We start from the raw sequence: 25,379 nt of genomic DNA, 5'->3' as shown, positions 1-25,379 counted from the left end.
AGTTGGTGGAAATAAGTGGAGTGGCTCCCATCCACCTGATTTCATGACGTCCACTTCCACAGCGTGGTTAGCAGTTTGCAAAGGGCTTGCACAGCATTATTATAGTTACGGCGAGTCCCTGCCCTCTGGTCCAGCAGGCAGGGCGGCTGGCCCGTGCGGGCTGCCTCACTGATGTGCACGTGTTTGCAGGCGCTGGTGCGGTTCATGTATTCGCTGAGCAAGGGCTACCGCAGGATCACCTACCACAACTGGCGGCACGGCTTCAACGTGGGGCAGACCATGTTCTCCTTGCTGGTGGTACGCGCAGCAGGGCCGCGGTGGCGGGGGGCTCCCACTGCACCAGATGACGGACCCCATCCAGCCCCACACAGCAGCAGCAGCAGCATTGTTCTTCTCTATTTATTGCTTTTTAAAATTATGCAGAAGAGTACGCGCTTAGCATAAATGAATTCCAAGAATAGAGAAGCACATAAAATACAAAGTGAAGGAAGCTGCGGCCTACCCCCAACCCCAGTCTGGTTATTTGGAGATAACCCTGGCACAGCTTCTTCCAAACTTTCTTCTAGAAACTTCAAAACATATTTGTACACACACACACACACACACACCTTATTTTATTTATAACCAATTGAATAATATTACTCTGTACTATTATTTTTTCACTTGAAAATAGATAAATACACCAATCACATTCTTTATATACCATATATATATATATTTTAAAGATTTTATTTATTTATTTATTTATGTTTAGAGAGGGGGAGGAAGGGAGAAAGAGGGAGAGAAATGTCAATGTGTGGTTGTCTCTCACGCGCCCCTAACTGGGGACTGGCCTGCAACTCAGGCATGTGCCCTGACTGGGAATCGAACCAGTGATCCTTTGTTTCGCAGGCCGGTGCTCAGTCCACTGAGCCACACCAGCCAGAGCTCTTTATATATTTTTAAATTGTGGTAAAATAGATATAAAATTTACCATTTTAACTATTTTTAGATGCACTGTTCAGTGGCATTAATTACGTTCACATGTTGTGTGACCATCACTACTATGCATCTCTAGAACGTCTTCATTTTCCCATACTGAAACTCTATTCCCATTAAAAAACAACTCCCCATTCCCCACATTCCCCAGCCCCTGGTGACTACCATCCTACTTTCTGTCTGAATGAATCTGAGTCCTCAAGATACCTTGTTTAAGTACATCATATAGTATTTGTCCTTTTGTGTCTGGCTTATTTCACTCAGCATAATATTTTCAAGGCTTATTCATGATATAATTTAATGGCTGCACAGTATCCTGCATTGTTGAAATACACATAAATTTTTTTTTACCCAGCCCCCAGTGTTGGACATGGGAGTTGTTTTTGACCTTTCGCTATTACAGACAATGCTATAGGGTCCTTGGATGGACATAGCTATATGTATTTGTGTCCATCATTTTTGGCTTAAAGGGTTCAGAGTCCTTTTTACTTGATTTAAAAGTGTTTTTCCATCCAGATTATGAGGCAAATCTCTGCCTCTGCCCAGCCTCCTTTTCAGTCCTTCTCCTGGCTGGAATGGTCAGGCTAGAGTAGGCACTAGAGCCTGGATGCAGGAATTCTGGCCAGGTCACCAAAGAAAGTGACAGTGACGCCACTTGGACTTGACTTATTTCTTAAAGTCACAGAGTCAGCATCACCTCTCCAGGATGTGCCCCACCCTCTACTCCAACACCCAGCATAAATAAGCAGTTAAGTATTTGAGGGAGGCGCAGGGAAAGATCCTTCCAGGCTGTGCTTAAACTGGTAGACCAGGTTTGGAAGGTTAGCTTTACCAGTGTGGCCGTGTTCAAAAACCCTCCAAATCCTATAACCTGATGACTGCAAGATTCTCAACAATCATCTAGCCCAATGCCCTCTACCTTTAGTGTGCAGATTAAGAGACTGAGGCCTAGAGAGAGATGGGACCAGCTAAAGTCACTCAGGAGTAGGGAGGGTGACCAACCATCCCCCTTTGCCTGGGACTGTTCCAGTTCCAGCACGGAAAGTCCTGCATCCCAGGCAAACCTCTGGTCACCCTGTGGCAACAGGAGTAGAGCCAAGATCAGATTTATGTTTCCAAGTTCCAGGCCCTGCACCTACCTTGAGTGGCCCCTCTGATTGCCCTTGCAGACTGGAAACCTGAAACGATACTTCACAGACCTGGAGGCCTTGGCCATGGTCACTGCTGCCTTCTGTCATGATATTGACCACAGAGGCACCAACAACCTCTACCAGATGAAGTAAGTCGGCCCTTATCCAGCAGTCCTCTTCCCTACCTCCCACCCCTAGAATTCATTACCCAAGTCTGAACAGCTTCCAGGCAGACTCATCGGCCAGTGGGTAAGTCCCACTGTCCACAGCTTCCCACTTCCTCCTGCCTGGGTAAATTCCTGTGACAGAGTAAATGGCCCCCAGATATGTCCACATCCCAATCCTTGGCAACTGGGAATATGTTGCCTTCATTCAAAGGGGACTTCAAAGATATAATGAAGTGAATGATCTTGAAATACAAGGATTAGCCTGGGTTATTTGAGTGATCCCATGTAAGCAGAAGGGTCTTATAAGAGGGAAGCAGGAGGTCAAGGTCAAGAGGAAAAAAGGTACTGCACTGATGACTTTGAAAGTGGAAGATAGGCTACAAAATCCAAGGAATCCAGGCAGCCTCTAGAAGCTAGAAAAAGCCAGAAACAGATTCTCCCCTTGAGTCTCCAAAAAGAAAGGCAGCCCTACAGACCCATTTTAGACTCTGCACTCCAGAGCTTTAATATAATGTTTTTATTGTTTTAAGCTATTGACTTTGTGGTCATTTGTTATAGCAGCAACAGGAAACTAATATATTCAATACCCCCATGCTCTTCCTTCCCTTCCTACCTGCTGAACTAATTTAAGCCAAGAAGTTAGTAAATAATAATTATTCATCTACCTCATATTGATAATGCTCCTAATATGAGTGTGGTAGGCCCTAAGCTAGGCAAAGGAGGTACCATGCTGAACAAAACAGGCACAGTTCCTGTCCTCACAGACCTTATGTTCCAGACAGACTCTGAAACATAGCCCTTGACCCATGATCTTGGTGGACCCTCATGACCTCCTTGTGGGTTGGGCAGAGCAAAGACGAATGTTATACCCACATTACAGATGAGGAACTGAGGCTCTGCCCAGGGCCCATAACCTGTAAGACATTAACAAGCACTAGAACATGCTTCTTTGCGTCTTCTCAATGCTTGCATGCCGCTCCAAGGCTAGAGATTGTGCTTGCAACATATCTTGTAAGAAGCTAAGCACAGAGGTCAGTTCTTGGCACATTGTAAGTGCTGAACAAATATTTATTGAATAAAGACAAGAATGAACACACTGCTTTGGGGAATTTAATGGTTCCCCTAAGACTCAGGTATGGAGGATCTGGGGTTTTGGTGACTGTTAAAGAATGGCTCAGAGCCAATGTCCATGGATGGATATAGGAGATCCATGAATCTTTAAAATTGCATTTGACATTGTGTGTGTTTGTGCCTTCTCTCGAGGATGAGAGTCCACACTATTCAACAGATTCTCTAAGGAATCCATGACCCCAAGGAGACCGGCAGAATCAGTTGTGGAGAAAACTAAAGCCTGAGAGTCAGGAGACATGGTGTCTAGTCCCAGTTCCCACTCTCTCCCTGTATGACAAGCTCCTCTCATTCTGGACTTCAGCTCCTTGCCTGCAGAATTAGGAGGTGGCAGGACTGGATGATGTATTCACCCTTCATTTTGGCCATTCCATGTTGATGTTCTTTCTGTGTGTCTCTCTCTCTCCCACTCAGATCCCAGAACCCACTGGCCAAGCTCCATGGGTCCTCCATCTTGGAAAGACACCACCTGGAGTTTGGCAAAACATTGCTGCGAGATGAGGTAGGATAAGAGCCCTCTGCACGGGCTTTAGGGTCCGCACAGGAGCCCCCATCTCACACGAAGCCTTAGTGTGGCCAGGCAGCTCTCTCCCCATTGGCCTGGGCTGCCTCTCCTACCATCTGGGGTGACCATCGGCAGTTGGGTGACTACCACGATCATTACTTCTCATATTTCTCCACTGATTTTCCCTTTAGGGCTTGAATATCTTTCAAAACCTCAATCGCAGGCAGCATGAACATGCTATCCATATGATGGACATAGCCATCATTGCCACAGACCTCGCCCTGTACTTCAAGTTAGTATTTTTTCTCATTTTATGAATAAGAATAGCAATAGCAATGGTTATAATAATAACAAACACCATAGTTCCAATCAATGAACATGTACGGTGTGACAGGCACAACTCTTGTGCTATGGACCATTAATTCTCACTACAATTCTGTGAATTAGATAATATTACTCTCATTGTATAGATGGGAAACTGAGATCCAGGGGAAAAGATTTGCTAAGATCAGATAACAAGTCTGTGAAAGAGTCTGGGGTAAAAATCTAGGAATTTACTCCCAGGCCCTGTTTCCTTTAACCTTGTTTTGTTAATCATGTTGTTTTAATAAGCTTCTGTCTGAAACAGTCAACATCAGAAGCCCTGGTGTTGCCTTATGCTAAGAATTGCTCCATTAACAAGTTGGTGTGTTTTATAGGAAGAGGACAATGTTCCAAAAGATTGTGGATCAATCTAAGACATATGAATCACAACATGAGTGGACGCAGTACATGATGCTGGAACAGACACGGAAGGAAATTGTTATGTGAGTTGCAACGGGGCTTAAACCCTGATCCTCTTATCCCAGGGTCATAAGATGAGCTGCTGAAGTGACAGGCTTAGCTGTCCTCAGATGATCCATGGGACACTTTCCATTTTGGAGGCCTTCAACATATGTAAAAAAATGAAGTTATGCCAAACAAGAATTGCAGAAATTATGGTATATATTTGACCTTTATTTTGGCATTAAAATTCAAGACAATATAGTATTATTTTATTTATATATATATATACAAAAAGCATAATATTTGAAGTATTTCTGTCATAAAATTCAGAATTTTGTTGGTAAAGTGATGTAACTAACATTTTTGATAAAACAGAACATTATGCCAATCATGATTTCAGTGATAACTGTCACTCAGAATAGGTAAGCTTAATTTTTTTAGTGTTCTTTTGTATATAGTAATGTCTTACAGTCTTGCTGTGCTATTCACAAATTAGTCACATGATTGCTATGAAATTCATAGTGTCTTGCTGTCATGAGGTCTAGTAATGGGACAGTGCTCCAACCAACTGAGCCACCTGGCCAGAGCTGCAGCTTCAAAGTTTTGATGAAACATAGTTAAAACTTGTTATAAGATAAAAGCACTTTATAAAAAATTTAACACTGGAAGATATACTTTAATTAATAATGTTTTAATAGACCTAACCCATTCTGAGTATCTTGGGCCAACCAAGAGAAATGCAGAGAAATGGTCAAGGGTGTAATTTATAGTCATATGAAAAGTCTTGGTCAAATCTTTATGGCATACTTCCCAGAAATAGAGGAAGTGAATGACTGTAATGTTAGCTTTAAACAAAATTGAAGGAGAATCTAATTGAACCATCAGCTGATTGATCATTCAGAATAAAGATCACAGCATGATTTTTAAGAATTAATTTGGAAAAATTCAAGGAATTGGGTGACATTGTTATAATAAAACTCCTTCCATTCCTAAGGTTTCTAATTACCTGCACTTATAAAAATAAAAATTTTACATAAAAATAGCTGTTAAATTCTATCTCAGACTAAGAGTAAGGAATATTCATTCATTAACTGATTTTTAAAAAATATCTCCATCCTGTCTCATTAAGAGATTAATTTCCAAAAAATTATTTTGAGTGGTTAGTAAGTATTTATAAAAATAGGTAATATGTATATTTTATTGTATTGGTTAATTGTGTGCTAATAACAACTTAATCTAAAAGAAAAATTTCAACACTTGAAAGTCTATAGTCAAAGAAAAAACATTTATATAAGTTCAATTAATGGACATACTTGATAGCAGATAAATATGAAAGGGTAACCAAATTAAAGACTTTTAATATATAATATACATATGTATGTTCAAAAGTCTTTTATTGATATATAGACATGTATGCATACATATATACACAGGTACACACATACATATATAAAAACATTAGGATAAAATCTGTAAAGAAAGTCAAGCAGAAATACAAGTTTAGAGAAAAGGAAAAATGTAAATTCCAAACACTTTTAAAAAAGCTTGTTCATGTATTTTTAAATGTATAATGGTATTGCTATGCTATTTAGATTCTTTTGTATTTAAAAAATAATGTAACAAATTTATTTTAAAATGAACATATTTTTAATGTTCTATAAATTGGATCCTTTGCAAATATCAAAACTTTTGATGAAATAGTCAAGATTTCAACTTAAAAATTTGTAAGAAGGTAAGCGGTTTTCAAAATTCTTTAGGTAGGCACCCAACAGAAAATGTTCAAAGAACCTGTCAAGCAAGATTTCTCAACCTCAACACTATTGACGTTTGGGGTCAATGACTCTTTGTTGTGGAGAGTTGTCCTGTGCATTGTGGGATGTTTGGCAGCATCCCTGGTATCTCTACCCACTAGATGCCAGTAGCAACCCCTCCTCCCCAGCTGTGACAACCAAAAATAACTCTAGACATTGCCTAATATCCGCTGGGGACAAAAATTGGCCCTGGCCTAAAGCCTCTGCTGTAAATCAATCTTAGGGTCCATCGATTCGGTGATTAGACGTATAACCAGAGCTGCTTTACACCCGGGTAGTGTGTAGCTGTTACATACTTGGGGGTTTGGCATCTGACTGCTGGGTTCAAGTCTCAGCTCTCTCACTATTCGGTGCTGTGACCTTGAGTAGGTTGCTTCATCTCTCTGTGCCTCAGTTTCCTCATCTGCTCAAAGAAGATAATGGTAGTTACCAAGTTGCCAGCCCTTGGTCTAGTGTTTTTCAAAGGAAGAATGTGAGGCTCAGAGAGACAAGGTGACTTACCTCTGTCACAGGGGCATTATTGGAGCACCAAGGACTGGAACTCAGGTCACTCCACCCCTCTCCTGCACACCCACAGTTTTCTCAGGCTCCCTCAGTCCTTCGCTCGCAGGCCACACCCTCCAGGCCAGGTGTCATTCCAGGGAGTGTTCGAATGCCTGTTCAGTTTGGCTGGGATGTTTTCAGGGGTCAGGGAGAAGTGCCACTGAGCTGCACAGCTGCATGGAGGAGACATTAGCTTGGGGGATGGTCCAGGTGAGCAGGAGCTCAGCTTGTTGCAGCCAGCCAGCTCTGCTCACCTGGGCGACCCTGAACCAAAGGTTAGTCTGATGCAGGTAATGATAATGAAGATGAGGACAATGTGTGCACTAGCAAAATCATCTTATGTGATGGTCACAATACTCTTAGGACGGATATATTACATTGAACAGTATGAAATTGCTGACTTTTGACCCACAAAATTGGAACTCTATATGATCCAACCAAATATGATTATTTCATTCTATAAATGAGCAAATGGAGACCCAAAGACTTTAAGTCACGTGTCCTGGACACATCAAGTAAGGAGAAGACTGAAGATCTAACTGCTTTGATTCTAAAGCTCTGCATAGCATTTTATACTGATTTTATACCCATTCAACTTCATCCCCTGCTTTGATGACTTGTCTGCCAGGAGGATAAGGTACAAATGTCTCAGCAAATAAAATCTTCATGACTTACTCTTGCTCTCTTCTGCATGATCACCATATTGTCCCTTACTCTCTCCATCCAGACTCTCCATCCAGACACCTCTGTCTTCCTCACTTTGCTTGTCTAATCTATCCCCAAATCCCATTTAGTTTACTTCTTAAATGCCTTGCTTATCTGGACACTTCTTTTTTTTATCACCACCTTCACCTCCTCTCCAGGTCCTGCAATGGCTTCCTCGTGGGCTCTCCCCTGGCATCCATCCCTGCCCCTCCACATCAAAGCCTCAGTGGTCTCTGTAAAATGCAGATCTGACTCCTTCACCCTTCTGCTCTAACTCTTCAGTGGCTTTTCCTACTGCTCTTAGCATGGAGGCATCCCTCTGCCAGTGCCCAGTCTCTGAGGGTCTACCCCTGCTCAATTCTTGGGCCTTCATCTTCCCCCTCTGCCACTTGCTCCGCTCCCTGAGCTCCTCCCACCTTCCAGCCCTTCCTGCAGAGCCTGTGCACTCTAAGTTCTCTCTGCCTGGAATCTGTTTCCCATGCCCTTCTTTACCAACTTCACATCTATACTTCCGACAAATATCAGCTCAGAGTCACTTCCTCAGGGAAGCCCTCCCTGACCTCTCAGACGTAGGTCAGGTTCTCTTGTTATATTATCTCCTAGAATAGAACTTCTTTCCTTCAGAGCAGTTTTTTGTTTACACACTTACATTCACTTGTGTGATAAATGTGTGCCTCCCCAACCCCTCCGCAAGCACCTGCACGGTGTCTGCATGCATACTTGTACTAGGGTGGATAGAGGAACCCTCTCTCTGGTCACCTTCTGGGTGGCCCTCTGCCCTATGGTAACCTTGCATACTCCCACTGCACCTCTGGCCACTATAACCTTTCTTCTCCCTCCTCTTGGGGAGCTCCTATGCACCCCTCAAGGCCCTGCCCCTCTGCGACCTCTTGGAAGCCCCCTGAACTGAGCTGGCTGTTCTCACCTATAGATTACCTTTTTCTCTGCACCTGGTACTCCTTTCTGCCATTCCACTTAACATATTGTAATGACTGTGTTTTTGTTCTCTATTCCCTGAGTGTTCATGAGCTCCCTGTGGGCCTCTCTGGGTCCCCAGTGCCTAGCATGGCATCTTGGCCCCAGAGCACATAAGGGGGTGGTGCCGAAGTGGATGTAATGCCTTGTCTTTAGGGCACAAAGCTTTCGGTTGGCTTTTCTGTACCCAGGTGTCCTCTCCTCACCTTCTCCCTCCCCACAGCAAATCTCTGTCTATAAAACACTTAGGTGTGTTTCCCCAACAGCTGGGAGTGATTTTCACATGATCTCTCCAGCCAAGGAAAGTAAACATCCAGCACTCTCCTAAAGCCGTGCCCGTGGACTTCAGATGTGGACACTGACAGGTAGGAAGGAGCCAGGGACTCTTGCATGCAGAGCTGAGCGTTCATTTGCCTGCCTTACTTGGTGATTAGCATAATGTATCTACAACACCTAACATGAAGCAAAGGGCATGTCTTCTGAAGTTATTACAAAGTAAAAAGGTGTTTCTTAGAAATGTGTGCAGTTTTAAAAGCTTATTTACTTGAGGGTTTAATTTTTTTAAATGCACTTTAAAGATTTTATTTATTTATTTTTGGAGAGACGGGGAGGGAGGGAGAAAGAGAGGGAGAGGAACATCAATGTGTGGTTGCCTCTTGTGTGCCCCCAACTGGGGACCTGGCCCGCAACCCAGGCATGTGCCCTGACTGGGAATCGAACTGCTGACTGTTTGGTTCGCAGGCCGGCAATCCACTGAGCCACACCAGCCAGGGCTTGAGGGTTTAATTAAAGATATTTAAACCTGTTAATATTTCATGATCAATTCTTAAGGCCTCCCAGACCAGCTTAGGTAACCTATTGCAGATACAGCTGGTTAATTGTAAAATCATCCCAGCAGATAGTTAGGTTCAGGGCCCCAGCCTTCTCCAACTATCTCCTCTCTCCTCAACCCCTGCCCATCGATTGGCCTTGCCCAGTGCGGATGACACTGCCACGCGGGTAGACCTCACACTCCCCCAGCCCACAAGCATTGCTGCAGGCCGGACCCTCCTGTCTGAATTACGGCAGCATCTCTGCTCCTTCATCCCTACCCTGTCCGTCCCACAGGTCCTGCCAACCTGCCTCCCTGCAGCACAGCTCCAAAGAGGTCATGACTGGGCCCTAAATTTTCAATAGCTCTCAATGCTTATTGGATATAGTTTACACTTCTCAGCATGGAATTAACATCCATACCATGTGGCCCTGAATTCCCACCCCAGATACTAATGCTACTACACCCCTGTCTCTGAAACGCCTTCTTGAATTCCCCTCTCTTGCTTCATTTATGTGTCCATGTCTCCTCCCTTTCCATCTTACATGACACCTACCTGTGAAATCATACTTATTGTACCTTCCTATTACTGTGAAACTCCTTTAAGAGTCTATCTTTAAATCCTTTCTTTTTCCGATTGCCTTTAGTTCCTTTTTTGTTTTATGTCATCAATTCACTTTTTAATTTGTGTCAACATTTTACTAGGAAAAATTTTCAGACATACAGAGTTGAAAGAATTATACGCCCACCATCCAGACTCTGCCATTAACACATTACTATCAGTTCATCCCTCTATCTGTCAATTCAGCTTACTTGTTGAATGCGTTTCAGAATAAGTTGCAAACATCAGTGCACTTCTCCCCAAATACTTCAGCATGTATATCATTAGCTAGAGCTCAATATTTGTTTATAGCTCCTTTTTCCTTTCAAAGCAAACTTTGCCTACAAGGAAATGCACCGTTTGTGAGTTTTGACAAATCCTCCCTCTACTTCTTAATGCAAGGCTTCCTCACAATGACTGAGCCATACTGCTTCCCATACATTGCCCAGTGGGGCCAGAGGTGGTTCTTGGGAGTGGAGCAAAAAATCTTAGATATTACAACAGTTCTTGGAACCTCCAAACAGATATACAGAATGTCTGTGGTATTAAAATTTCATGGTGGAGTGATTATAGAAAAAAAATGTCTAAAAAGGGTCTCTGAGAGTAGAATGGGGAGGATGATGGGGAAAAGGTTGACAAACAGTGTCCTATATTGGACAGGAGAGAAGGAACTCTGAAGATGTAATGAGATTTAAATGAAATTGATGTTCATGAGAGGATCTGGTCAAGATGGCAGTGTAGGCAGATATGGCTCATCTCTTTGCACAACCACATCGAAATTACAACTAAAATACAGAACAACCATCAGCCAGAACCATCAGAAATAGAGTCGAATGGAAGTCTGACAACAATGGAATTAAAGAAACCACATCCATCAAGATGCATAGGAGGGGTGCAGACACGGAATGGGCTGGTCCCACACCCACGTGTGGTGGATAAAAATTTGGGAGGGATCTCTCAGAAGCGAGGAGTCCCAGCCCCACACCAGGCCCCGCTGCCCAGGGTTCCAGTGCCAGGAAGATAAGTCCCTACATATTCTGGCTGCAAAACCAGCGGGGACTGAGTTGGTGGAAGAAACTGCTGGAGCCCGAGGCAGTTCCTCTTAAAGAACCCACACATGGACTCACCTACTCAGACTCACTCCCTCTGAGATCCAGCTCCAGGGTAGCAGCTTGAAAGGCATCAGTGGTATATGGGAAGAAACCGAAGTGTCTGGCATCAAGGTGAGCAGTGGTCATTGTCTCTTATCTAAACCTTCCCTTGACAGAGCCGGCAAGTTGATGCCATATCTGAGACTCCATCAACCTGGCTAACACTGTTTGACCTACCTTGAAGATCCCCAGAGACTCCGCCCCACCTAACCTATGGGCCCACCCAAGCTGCTTCTCAATGTGAATGGCTGACCTTGGCTCCTGCATCACAACTTCCTAAATCCTATCAAACAAGCAACAGCTGGCCTCAAATGAGCTCAAGGCCTGGCACTAGTAGCAACCAGCCTAAATTCACACCTTGGCTTTGCCTGGGAATCTCCAAGCCCAGCACAAGTAGTAGCCATCTCAAATTGCTTTATAGCTCAGGCACAGTGGACCCAGGCAAAACACAGGTGGGGGCTGACCTTGATCTGCACCACCCAGGAAATCCCAGGGCCAACGCACCGAGTGAACAGCTACAAACCATGTCAGAGAACCACTACCCTGCCTCTGCACAGCTGATCCTCCACAGAGGGTGGAGGTGGGTGGTCAGTGGTCATAGCCAGTCCTTGCAGCTGACTGGCCTGGGTAAATGTCTCTCATTGATCTGCCAACAGGAATGAAGTCTCAACTACAAGAAAAGGGTGTACTCAGCCCACATGAAAGGCGCACCTCGAGTACCCAGCTTGGTGATAGGGGAGGCTGTGCCACAGGACCTTATAGGTCACCTACTACATTAGGTCATACTACCAAGACATGGAATCAAAGCAGTTCTACACAAAACACAGAACCAACCACGGGGAGGCTGCCAAATTGAGGAGACAAAGAAATAGGGCTCAAATGAAAGAATAGAACAAAATTCCAGAAAAAGAACTACACGAAATGGAGATAGCCAACCTATCAGATGCAGAGTTCAAAACACTGGTGATCAGGATGCTCAGAGAAATAATTGAGTATGGCCACAAAATAAAGGAAGAAGTGAAGGTTATACAAAGTGAAATAAAGAAAAATATACAGGGAACCAACAGTGAAAGGAAGGAAGCCGGGATTCAAATAAATGATTTGGAACAAAAGGAAGAAATAAACATTCACCTGGAACAGAAAGAAGAAACAAGAATTGAATAAAACAAGGGGAGGCTTAGGAACCTCTGGGACAACTTTAAACGTACCAACACCCAAATCATAGAGGTGTCAGAGAGAGAAGAGCAAGGCAAGAAATTGAAAACTTATTTGAAAAAATAATGAAAGAAAACTTCCTTAATTTGGCGAAGGAAATAGACATACAAGTCCAGGAAGCACAGAGAGTTCTCTCTGTTGAACCCAAAGAGGACCACACCAAGACACATCATAGTTAAAATGCCAAAGGTTAAAGATAAACAGAGAATCTTAAAAGCAATAAGAAAAAATAAGAGCATCCCCATAAGACTATCAGATGATTTCTCAAAAGAAACTTGGCAGGCAAGAAGGGACTGGCAACAAGTATTCAAAGTGATGAAAAGCAAGGACCTACAACCAAGATTACTCTACTCACAAAGCTATCATTTAGAATGGAAGGGCAGATAAAGTGCTTTCCAGACAAGGTAAAGCTAAAGGGGTTCATTATCACCAAGTCCTTATTATATGAAATGTCAAAGGGACTTATTTAAGAAAAAGAAGAAGATAAAAACTGTGAACAGTTGAATGACAACAAACTCACAACTATCAACAACTGAATCTAAAAAATAAAAACAAAAACAAACTAAGCAAACAACCAGAACAGCAACAGAATTATAGATATGGGGATCATTTTGAGGGTTATCAGCTGGGAGACAGAAGGGAGAAGAAGGGGAAAATGGTGCAGGGATCAAGAAGCATAATTGGTAGGAACAAAATAGACAGGGGGATGTTAAGAACAGTATAGGAAAAGGTGAAGCCAAAGAACTTAGATGCACAACCCATGTACATGAACTAAGGTGGGGATTGCTGGAGGGAATGGGGTACTGGGCAGAGAGGGGTAGAGGGGGAAATACTGGGACAACTATGACAGCATAATCAATAAAATATACTTAATAAAATTGATGAAATTGATGTTTATGAAATGCCCAGAATAGACTCGTATAATTAAAATCCCATATATATTCATGATAATCACCAATATTTATTGTGCACATACTATGTCCAGGCACTATGCTAAGATTTTCATACTCATTATCTCATTTAATCTTGCACCCATTCCATGATGAAATTACCAACAAGGAAACTGAGGCTTAAGGGGGTTGGTTTCATTGTTCAATGTCAAACTCCTCGTAGTTGACAGAGGCAAGATTTAAACCACAGTCTGACTTCAGAACTCCAACTCCAGATGTCCTGGGGAAGTGACCCCTCCCTTCATAATGGGTTGAGGTCACCTACTAGTGGGAGGACAGAAAGAAGAAATAGATAGAGTTAACCACTCCATGAAGCCTTCAATGGCCTTGGACTGACGGTTGGTGTCCCCCTGCCCAGGGCCATGATGATGACCGCCTGTGACCTCTCAGCCATCACCAAGCCCTGGGAGGTGCAGAGCAAGGTATGGACAGCTCCTGACCCAAGAGGAGGGGAATTCCAGTACAGGGGACAGCAGCTAAGGCGGCTCGGACTCCTAACTATGGAGGCAGCCCACCTTTGCTTCATCCTCCTCCAGCAAGACATGGAAATCACTTTAGGATCCCACCCATGATGACAACAGAGTGGGTGTGGCAGGGCATGAAGGTGGAGCCGAGGCAGCAGGGGTGGGGGGTTATGTTTTTGCTTAGCTGGAAATCCCAGTGGAGTAAAAGTGAGGGACAGGGCAGGAGGATTGGAGCTGGGGCTTGAGTTGGTGGGAATGGGGGGTGTCTGCTCGTTGCAGGTAGCTCTGCTGGTTGCTGCTGAATTCTGGGAACAGGGTGACCTGGAGCGCACAGTGCTGCAACAAAATCCCATTGTGAGTAGACAAGGAACATCAGCCTGACACATCGTGTGTGATCTCATCCTGAGGGACATTTGTGACCTTGCCCTGTCAGAGAAATGTGTCTGCTACCCAGCCCCTGACATAGAGATGTGTGACCTTACCAGAGATGACCTTCCCTTATGCAGGGTTTCTCAAAGTGTGGACTTCCATCAACCCTCTGACTGGGGAACATATTAGAGGAGCAAATTCACAAGCCTCACCCCAGACCCGCCTAAGCAGAAACTCTCGGGGTGAGCCCAGCAATGAGTGCCCTCCTGGAGTTTGGGACCCCAGCTAAGTAGAAATTGGCATGTGGACATCAAAACTTGGATTTCCCTTTTAGTTCCAACAGCGCAGAGCATGCAGGGGAAAGACAATCTTGTTTGTCAAGCTGAGAACCTAACTGGACAGTCAGCCAACCCCTCACTGAAGGCCTGTTAGAGGGTTCACCGAGGGCCCTGCACGAGGCCAAGGCTAGGCAGTAAAGGTGGGGTAAAAGGGAGAGACATTTTAGGGACGGAATCACAGATATGGGGAGGCTAAACCTGTGAAGTGCTAAAAATGCTGGGATACCCCGTGAGGCTCAGGCAGGGCCCAAGGGAGAGTGGCAGGCTGTGAGGAGCTGACAATGACTGAACAGCAAGAACCTGTGGAGTATGTGATTCTCTTCTTCCTTTTAACACCTTAAAATGTAGAAAGGATGGTTCATGAACTCTATGGGCCCATCAACCAGGTCCAACCATTAGCAACAGCCTGCCTTTCTTGTTTTACCTATTCCCCCTTCCCCATGCATTTCTTCACCTTTTGGCCGAAGTATTTTAAAGTAAACCCCAGATGCCATTTCTTCCATGAACACTCTATAATATGTATCTCTAAGAGATAAGAACTTTAAAGAAGCACACATATAACCACAGTACCATTATCACACTCACAAAATGAATAATACTTCTTTAATATTACCTACTTCCCAGCCTGTTTATTTTCCCTAATTGAGTAATGAAAATAATTTAGTTTGAGTTGTTCAAATCAGGACCTAATCAAGGAACAAACTCTCCTGTTGTGTTTCTTAAGTCTCTTTCATCAATAGTTGTTTCCTTGTCCTCTTTTTTCCCCTTTGTATGCCATTTATTTGTTGAAGAGGGTGGGTCTTCTCTTGGACAGTTTCCCACATTGTGGATTTGGTTAATTGCACCCTCCTGGTGTTATTTAATATGTTCCTCTATCCCTGTACTTCCTGCAAACTGCTAGTTAGACCTAGGAACTTGAGGAGTTTGAGGTTCGATCTTGTTCCTTTTGGCAAGAATGCGCCGCGGGAAAGTGGAAACCCTGCCTGTACCATGGCAGGAGGAACCCAGTGCGGTTAACTCTTCCTCCCCCATAACAGCCCATGATGGACAGGAACAAGGCGGATGAACTCCCCAAGCTGCAGGTCGGCTTCATCGACTTTGTCTGCACCTTTGTCTACAAGGTGGGTCCTTTGCTTTATCAGGCCCAGCTCTTTATTCTTGTCTCTGGTAAAGCTGGGATTCCCAAATGCCATCAGCAATAATAAACCCTGGTAAATGACCAGTCAGGTGTATTTGACAAAGCTCTTCTCATCTGTAGCAGCATCTGGCCCTCAAGACAGCCCTCTGGGGCCTCGTGGCACAAATGACGAAGCATGGTTTTAGGCAGGGAAGGAGGAAGCATAGCAGACTTACTCCCTCCCAACTTCCCTAGCTGAGAATCCCACTGCCCCCAATTCCATATTATCTGTGCCACCATTCACATCCTGTTTGTTCCTCTGACTTTGGCCACTGGACACATGAAGACACAGAGGTCGCAGATGAGCAATGACAGGACCAGGGCCACCGGGGTCAGCCATAAGATGAGATTAGAGCCCAGGCCCCTGACCCCTATCTGTTGCATGAGCTGCATCTGTTCTGTGAGGAGGAAGTTCAAATGCTCCAGAGGTGACCACGTGCCTCCCTGGCACACTAACTAACGCAGGCTCACGGGGGCCCTCCGAGCAGCGGGGCAGAGCAGCTGATGCTACCCGTTGCCATCAGCGATGGTACTAAACAGGGAGACTGGGCTACGTGCTTTACCCTGTGAGGCAGGTATCACACTGTCCTGACTTCGTGGTTGAAGAGAAGCTCTGTGGGTAAGCTGCCCAAGGTCACACAGCTTGTGGCAGAGCCTGATCTGAACCCAGGCAGCTCTGAGCACAGCTGGCCCAGGACTTGCCCTTCTTCCTTTGGGTGCATCAATGGCATCTATCGGCATCTCAGCGTCCTCACCTCAGCACCCAGGAGCGGTGAACCTTGTTTCCTCACCTCACAGGAGTTTCTGAGGACAGAAGGAGATAAGGGATTCACAAACTAGTGTGCTGTGCTCAAAGGCATTATCTTTATTCTTAGAGCCAAGAGAACGTAAGACTCCTCTTCGCAGCATCCCCATTCCCCTCGACAAATACTTAACTGAGCGTCTTTGTGTGGAAAGAGCCTTCCTTGAGGAGGTGACCTCTAAGTGGGGGCCTCAAGGAGAATAAGGGGAAGTGAGACTGGGCCAGCCCAGGGCAGAGCTCAGGTGAAGCCCACACCGGGCCGGATTCACTCCAGCAATGGACAGAGATTTGGAATCTCTGGTGGTTCAAGATGGCGAAGGGGGTAGGCCCTGGGCCTGGATGGGTTTGAAAGCTGCGTGAACAAGTTTGCGCCCCATCGTGAAGGCCTAAGGGAGCCACAGGAGGGGGCTGAGCAGCAGAACGATGGGATCTTGTTCACTGGAGGCCACAGAGCGTCAGCATGCACACCACTGGGTGACGGGAAGCCTGTCACCTGCCCAGGCCGCTCGCCCAGGCCACCCGCCCAGGCCACCAGCCCAGGCCGCCCATTCCAGGGTTAGGCAGATCCAACTGAGCTCCGCCTGCAGGCCCTGCACCAGCGGCTCTGTCTCTTCCAGGAATTCTCCCGTTTCCACGAGGAGATCACTCCCATGCTCGACGGGATCACCAACAACCGAAAGGAGTGGAAAGCACTGGCTGATGAGTATGATGTCAAGATGAAGGCTCTGGAAGAGGAGAAGCAGAAGCAGCAAGCAGCCAAGCAAGGTTCACGGGACGGGGGGACATGGGGACGGGACCCCTGACTCCTGTGCTGAGCACACACCGTATGCCTGGCCTGGCCACAGAGCCTCAAACATGGGGCCCCACTCAGGCCTCCCACCCCCTATGATTGTCCCCATTCTGCAGGGGGGCTCTAAGGCTCGCAGAAGTACTGTGGCTCTGTCACACTGTTAGTGAGAGAGTGACAGAGGCGGCTTCCCCAGATTGAGGCTCCCAGCAAAGACTCTGACTGCCTGGCAACAGTGTTGAACAGATTCCCATTCGAAGGCTGTGGACATAGGGCCCTACCCAGGGACAAAGGGGAAAAGCTAAAATTGTTGGTTGGAAGGAATTTGAGAGGTCCTATTTCCAGCCTTCTGTCTGATGTTTGAATCCTGTCTCTACTGTTATGAGCCTTTGCTTGCACACTACGAGTGACAGAGAGCTCACTACCTCCCATCAAGGTCTCATTCAGCACCACTATTAGAAAGCTCTTCCTTGAACTGAAACTCTTGTCCTTGTTGAAACTTCCACCTAGTGGTCACAGGCCGGCCTTCAGGAATCAAATGGGATTCGTTTTTTTTTCTCTCTTCCCAGTCAGCAGCATGCTCCCCCTCCCCCAAGTCATTTCCTTTACTGGTTGTGTGGCTCTAGTTCCCTCACAGGACATGGCTCCTGGTCCCCACCCCACCCTGACCGTCCTCCTCTGCACACTGTCCCACTACACATGGCCCTTAGTGCGGACAGGTCTCCAGTTCTGCTCTGCTCTGGGCAGTGCGGGGTGGTTCTGAACCGGTGGCTACAAATGTGGGGCCACTGCTCATGGTTTTGTAAACTGTGCTTTGCACAGCTCCAGGCGCCTGATGGATTACAGCCACCCCAGATGTGTGCCATAATTACAATTTTCCAGAAAATGTCAGTAAAGTGTCCCGAGGAAGAAGTGCCTCTTTCTAATTTGCACAAATTGTTATATGGGCTAGCAGCAGGTCTGTGCACACTTACAGACTGCAAGATGTCTTTTGTTTGGCCTGTATTTGTTTAAAATGTGAATCTGCTGTCTACATTTTAAAATGGGGATATTTCCAATTTTAAAAATCCAGATTTCCAGAATGTCTTTTTAAAAGATTGAGCTCTGGCCACAAGCCTCTGGATTTCTGCATGATAGTTAGCTGGAGCTGAGTGGCACCCCCACTCCCGCCTCTCCTTTAGATGGGACAAGGGAATCTCTCCTGTTTGGCACAGTCCCCACCACTCCCTGTTGTCTCCCAGACATCGGTGCCAAATGCAGGTTGACATTTATCATTATGATGGTCATTTTTCTTAGTGTAGAGAAACAGTCTTGCTTTCTTGGATTCCCCTTATCTTTGGCTTGCCCTCCACGTGTGTGGTTAGTTACCTGTTGGCCTCTGAAAGCCCCGAATTTGCAACTCTTGGTTGACACCAGGGCAAAGTGGGGGAGCCCTCCTGTAGCCTTCTCTCACCTGGCGTGTTCTCTGATTGCAGCCGGAAATCAGCCCGGGGGGAGCCCTGGCCTTACAGGGGGCACCCCTGCAGCCAAGTCCTGCTGCATCCAGTAACCCACGGGGGATCTGCTGACCAGAATGGCACTGCCCTTCGTAGGAAGAGACCACTCAAGCCAGTGGCAAATAGGACACCTTCTTGAGAAGTAAAAGAGTCATTGGATTTGAAAGCTGAATGAGATTGTAGCTTACTTCTTATCTAGGGGCTTTCAAACAATGCTTCAGCCTTGAGAACTTGTTATTGAGCTACAACCAACATTCTAGCTTGCGTAGACGTCAATTAAATATGGAATAAATGCCAGACTCAAGTGCTTACTTAGAATCATTTTTGTCCTCATACTTTCATTTTCTGTTTAATTATAAACATTTTCAGTCACTCTCAGAAGTAGAGAATTATACACTGAATCCCGCCTATCACCCTGTTCCAGTACCTAGACACGGCCACATTTGCTTCACCTGTCCTTTTATCGTCTCCAACTTTTTCTCAGCTTTAGTATTTAAAAGAAAATTCCAGACATAGCATTCCAGACATACGAGTATTTTCTAACACCACCACATCATTATCACGTGCAACAAACGAACACCTACAATCCAGCTGTGGTCGATGCTGTCATGAGCTGAAGAGTCAAGGACTCGGGGTCCTAGCAGCTGGGAGTGCTGCCGGCAGGCAGGCAGGCAGCCCTCAGTCGGGCCCCTTTGGGGATCACCTCAGCTGCATGGAGACACTTTGCCCAAGGCACGCCCTTTCCCTGGGTGGCCTGCATCTAATGACTGATCCATCCCAGGTGTTAAAGTCTGGCCATCTCGGCCCAACAAGGGACAGCTCTGCAGGGCCATAGTAGCTCCAGGACTCCACGTGAGATCTACCAAGGCTGTCGCTGGGCTTGCATTACAGCTCAGCTTCTCCTGCCCACTCCTCCTCCCTCTTCCGCCCCAGGCGTCATTCTAGGGGGTGCTCCTTAACAATCACCCTGCAGACGAGGTCCGCCACAGTGGCTGCCTTCTGGAGAGCCCAACTCAGACAGTAGCCCTTCACCTCATCATCACATAAATGTCTACAATTGATCCAAACAAGTCTTCCACTTTTAGTTGTTATGTCCCAAGTGTGTTTTAATCTATAGCAGCACTCCTTCTTCTTTTCTTGTTGCAGGAAGTGTCAGCTGTTTCCTATCCTGGATTTATCCGTTTGCTTCCTGTCCCTGGTTCTCCTATAGGTGGGTGTTGGCTCTAGTTGCTTTGAGGCGAGAGAATGCATGGTTTCTCCAAACTGTAAACTACTGATCTACTCTAACTGCCTCCCCCACCCCCCAGTTTTTACATAAATGAGGAAACTGAAGGCCAGCAAGGGGGTGAGCTGAGCAAAGTTCATGGCGCAGCTCCCTGGTTTCCCTCCAGAAGCAGACACCCAAGTTCACCAGAACAGAGTGTACAGGGCACTTGTCCTTGTGACTTCCTCAGCAGAGCAATCTGTGTTCCTGACGCAGGAGCCTTGCCTATACTTTCAGGTCATTATGTGAATAGGGGAACGCTCATTTTTAAACTTCCAAGCTAGATTTTCTGTCCCCCCGAAATTGATACTCTCAGAGCAGAGGTCTCCTAAGCAAAGGCACGTCTCTAAGCACGCCACATGTAGTGATTAAGTGGTAAAGAAGAGAAGCGTCACTCAGGAATATACAGGTGATGGTGCTGACCCAGGCTCTGTCCCTTGGGTAGGTTCCCTCCACTCTCTTCTTTTCAGCCTTCCTCATCTGTCAAACAAGGGTCATAATATTTGCCCCGCCTCCCACAGGGCTATGGCTAGACCAAATGAGACCATGCACATGAGGATGGCACCTCATGTTGATCAAGTGCCTCTAATGTCCTAAGTACTGTACACGATCTATTTCATCCTCAAAACAATCCTATAGGGTAGAAACAATTACTAGTCACATTTAACACACAAGGAAAAGACCCAGAGAGGTTAAGAAACCTGCCCAAGGACATCCAGCTGATAAGTAGTGAAGTCAGGACTGAAAGCCAAGCAACCTGACACCAGAATCCTGCCTTGTAACCATTCCCCCTGTAACATAACTGCTTCTGAGAATCAGTCTTTTTAAGGTCCTTGGCATTCACCTACACTATTCATCTGGTTTCATGCCTGGGGATGCCAGGGACCAACGATGTGGCTTGTGCAAGTTTACACAACTCAAAATTGGCAGAGCTGGGTCTCAAACACAGGTCTCAAGGCTCTGAATCTCCCATTCTATTTCTTGTACCACTGACTGCACCTTTGAAGGGATTATTTCTGTGACTTTGTGGCTTGGTTGCCTCCCTAGTTATATATAGTCATCAGGCCATGGATAGGAGCCTCTCACTTGTGCATTCATGAATTCCTGATTAACGGGGCTAGGCACCCTACAATGCAGGGAGGAGCATCCTGTCCTCCTGGGGTTTAGCATCTAGCAAAGGGGTGGCAGATTTTGAGCTGCCAGTCACACAGGAGACCTCTCCAAGGTCTCTAACATGCCAGAGAACCTGCTGCTAAGTGCAAACACCCCATTTACTCTAAAGGGAAAAATCACCATGTGTTTCCTTCCAAGCAAAGCAATCCAAACATTTCCAGATTGAAAAATAAATCACCTGAACAATGACAAACTATGTCTGTAGGTCATAAACAACCATCTGAGAACAGTTTGCCCATAACGTGAAATGAAATGGCTGACTGTCCCTGTTCTTGTTTGTATGTGATTTTCTTCAACAATGTTTCAACCCTCTGGCAGTACATGGACATCTGGCACTCAGCGTGCACTTCAAAATACAAATGTGAAAAAAAAAAAATTAACCTTAAAGCAGCTTTAGGGCAAAAGAAAAACCAAACCCCAAAGCATTTGGAAACTGAGGAAAGGCACACATCCATGGCTCAGTCTTAGAAAATGCCACTTTGTCACAGCTCTGGCTGGGAGTAAGCAAGCCAAGGAAAAAGTTTCTAGTTCACCTAAATACGGTGCCCAATTCACATCTGTTCTCCACATCCTCTGACCAATCATTGCTTTAGAGTCCATCGGTGTTTTTGCTCAAAACCACAAATATCTCAACCGGCACATTCATTTAGGGTGCTTGTGTGAAAAGGTCGATGCACCCAAACAAGGGCATCCTTGTTCAGAGAGTGGAGTAGCTTTATGAAAGTCATGGCAAACGGCAGTAATAGAACATCTGTCGTGTGAGGTAAGTCTGAATGATTCACTATGATCCATGAGAAGTGCTTGAAGGGAGGAGAAGTGAGCTCAGAAAATTCTGGACGGGTAGGGGACACACCTTGACCAGGGTTTTTTCTGCGAAGGGGATACCAAAACCAGAATCCTCTCCCCATTCCCTCAACAAGCACGCAGGACCAATAAAGACACATGTGGGCAGGGCTGTGGGTGGTGTTTCCTTTTTAATCTCCATAGTGTATTTGTTAAGTTTATTGATAAGCAGATCACTTCACTATTTACAGTACATGAGCATAGAGATTCTACAGTTTTTTGTGATGTAAACAATAACTCCACAGTGGGAGTCTGAGAAAAGAAGCCAGTTTTGAATATTTACAGAGGTTAAAATAGAACTTTATACTCACAGGATAATAATACATAGAGTAATTTGGTTAAATTATCTATGAAACTATAGAATCTGACAATGTACAAATACAGGAAAACATTTTCTCATTTAGAAGGTAAGACAGGTAAATCACACCAGAAATAAAATAGGGACAATGACAACCACAATAATTAAAAGCAAAGAAGGTTTCTTCCTTGCCTCTTACAGATAAAGTATTTATATAAATAAGGACACAACCCAACAAAATGGAAAAAATATATAAAAATCCTCTACCAATTAAAAAAAATAGCAAAACTAAAAACTCGATTCCCAATCATTAGCAGTGTCCTTTAAAAAATTAAAATTTAGCTTTCTATTATAAATAACAAAGCGATGTGTCCCTCTGTGTAGGTGAAATTCTTGCACCTTTCTCAAGAAATGCATCAATATAATTCCACGCATACACAAGCACAGGCATGCGGGCGCATGCGCACACACAGACACACTCACACACAGCCTTGCACTCACGCACCCCAGGCTGTAGTTACCTTGTGGAGCTTCCTAATAAATAATGCCCCCTATGGAGTACCCCTGGGGATGCCCAAACCTCACAAGGTGAGCCATTCCCTGGTTTGACCCTGTCACAGAGCCGGGGAAAAGCCCTGGCTTCCTATTGCTCAGAATTCTCTAGGTTGCATAGTCACACCAAGAGAAAATAATTTGAGCCCAAGATTTGGAAATGCTGGAAGGGACCACCTTGCACAATCGATTAAGGCTAGCCACAAATACTGTCTCTTTAGAAACCTGGGGTTGGGGAGAGAGATCTTATGTTGGTTTCACCATCAGCAGCTGCTCTGGAAGAAGCAGATGCTCAAAGCCAATGCTAAGACCGTGGCACAAGGAGGTGAAGGGGGTGGGTGTGAATTTCCAGAGCAGCTTGTACTGAGCCGGACTTTGGGATGGTCGTCTTCCCCAGAACCCATCTGGAAATCACGTGGCCCACTTCCCCGTTTTACTGACCACCTTGACCCCATGTGCCTTGAGATTTCCAACCTGTTTCCATTGGAATCAGAACATCCCTCAAGAAACAAAGTTGGGAATAGGTTATGACTTTTTATTCCTAACACAAAAACACTTGACAAGATTTTTAAGTACAAAACATAGAAGCAAAAACAAACTAACAACATAAAAATATATAACCTGTTTGGCTATTCGGTGGACCCTATCAAAGGCCATGGCCAGCCCCCACACAGAATCCTGACACCCAAGCTCTTTGCTTGTCCCGAGGGTACGGTGTGGCCCACCTAGCAGAGGTTTACTTTAGAAGGTCAGCAGCTTGGCTGCCAGTATTGCAGTTACAGAAAACCCCTCCCGGGCCCCTGGACACAGGGTCCACTCATCTCCTCTGCCCACAGGAGAGCTAGTGGGCTTCTCAGTCTGCGTGCATCTGCGTGGTTGCTTCTTAATTCTCCTGAGCGGTGATCACGGGGCTCTAAATATTGCAGACAGTTCACTCATGACATTACATTTCATTCCTAAAGCGGGTGTTGGGCAGCAAGGTGGTGGAAAGGATTTACTTGCCTTCCATCTGGGTAGCTGGTGGATACAGTCTTTGGCCACTAGATGGCGACTAGACATTGATAAGGCAAAGTGCTGAAGTGGAAGCGAACCAATCCCTTCAAAAGTCACCCAGGACAAGGCCAGCAAAGTGGAAAAGGAGGCTTATTAGGCTTCCTTGAAGGATCCTTTGACAAAGAATACAGCACAGAGGGGGTTCTAACTCTATGAACACCTCTTGGAGGTGCTGTTGCACAGCCCAGGGACTGACCACCTACAGAATTGTATTTTTCCCAAGCCCCAAATTCAGTCAGTTGGGTTTCTGAGCTGCTTCCGAATGTGCAAGGGATTCTGATGAAAGAGTATCTAATAATCTGTTCCTCTAATCAGGAAGAAGCTTCAGTCACCGCGGCAATACCGTTAAAGAAACAAAAAGCAAAAGCTGCCCTAAACATATGCAGTGTGATCGAGGCCTCCTGTTGCCCCTTATGTTTTACAATCATTTAAAAGAAATGTGTGAAAAGTGCCTAAGTTAAGCTGTTTTGAAAAAAACAGTGTATTGCTAGTATTGTCTGAGAGCAAGAGAAACAGCCAAGTGGTCAGAACATTCGGGTTAATAGCTGTTTGGTGGGGACGATGATGAGGTCAATGTGAGATGTGCCATTGCCACCCAGCCAGGCTGGGGTTGAACTTCTCACAATCCCCACTAGAGACTATGGCTTAGATCTGTCCTGGGGAGCTGACCTCCTGGTATAAGGTAGCTCTGCCAGAACCACACGGGTGTGAACCTGCTTCTGGTTGGTTACCTTGCAGAGAACTTCACCCTGAACATGAGCTGGGCACAGCCAGAGAAGGGAATCTGAGCCTATCAGAGAAGAAAGGGATGGGCATGCTCATCCTATCCAATCTTCTTTGCTGGATGAGGAAACAGAGGCCCAGGATCACAGAGCAGGGAAGAAACAGCTCACTCTGAGATGGCTTATAGTTAAATGATGGTCTGCAAATCCATTTCAATCAACTGAACTGTTCTAACTTTTTATTTAAAAAAAAAAAAAGGCAGCAAGATCTAAACTCACCATTCCCCGTTTCTAGGGCCTGCGACAAATGGGCCAGCAAAGGCCTAGGATAGGCCCTACTGCCGCCGCTGTCTCGGAAGGTACCTCTGCTCTCTCCTCACACCAGCACCCCGCTGATGCCTTGTCCCAGTCCCAGGACAGCACCCCACACAGCCAGTGGAGACCCATATTTGCCAGTGTAGACATAGGGAGGCAGGCTGAAGCGTTGTGGTTTTCTCAAAGTGCTTTTATTGGTTCAATGCAAAGTCAGCCTCTGCCTACTTCCTGGGTCTCACGCAGCAGGCTCCCAAAGGCTCTCCCTTCACCCCTGCCGTCTGTTTTGGACCA

At 45.5% G+C, this 25,379-nt stretch overlaps 1 protein-coding gene across 3 annotated transcripts in view; it reads left to right on the top strand.

The window, feature by feature from the left end:
* The window catches only part of PDE6A (phosphodiesterase 6A), a 48,062-nt gene extending 28,895 nt beyond the window's left edge, over positions 1-19,167 (top strand). For all 3 annotated transcript variants that reach the window (XM_090288395.1, XM_090288394.1, XM_090288392.1), the window contains 10 exons: positions 190-297; positions 2,148-2,257; positions 3,818-3,905; positions 4,100-4,200; positions 4,607-4,714; positions 13,794-13,857; positions 14,179-14,253; positions 15,644-15,727; positions 17,203-17,350; positions 18,848-19,167. In XM_090288395.1, the coding sequence (XP_090144521.1) occupies positions 190-297; positions 2,148-2,257; positions 3,818-3,905; positions 4,100-4,200; positions 4,607-4,714; positions 13,794-13,857; positions 14,179-14,253; positions 15,644-15,727; positions 17,203-17,350; positions 18,848-18,921 (960 nt within the window). In that variant the 3' untranslated portion in view covers positions 18,922-19,167. The remainder of the gene's footprint in view (positions 1-189; positions 298-2,147; positions 2,258-3,817; positions 3,906-4,099; positions 4,201-4,606; positions 4,715-13,793; positions 13,858-14,178; positions 14,254-15,643; positions 15,728-17,202; positions 17,351-18,847) is intronic.
* Positions 19,168-25,379: the final 6,212 nt, after the last annotated feature.

The sequence above is a fragment of the Furipterus horrens genome, unplaced genomic scaffold (assembly GCF_987537825.1).
Source record: "Furipterus horrens unplaced genomic scaffold, mFurHor1.1.pri manual_scaffold_10, whole genome shotgun sequence".
In the NCBI taxonomy this organism is placed as follows: domain Eukaryota; kingdom Metazoa; phylum Chordata; class Mammalia; order Chiroptera; family Furipteridae; genus Furipterus; species Furipterus horrens.
The sequence above is the reverse complement of the archived record's forward strand: the minus strand, read 5'-3'. Positions and strand labels throughout refer to the sequence as shown.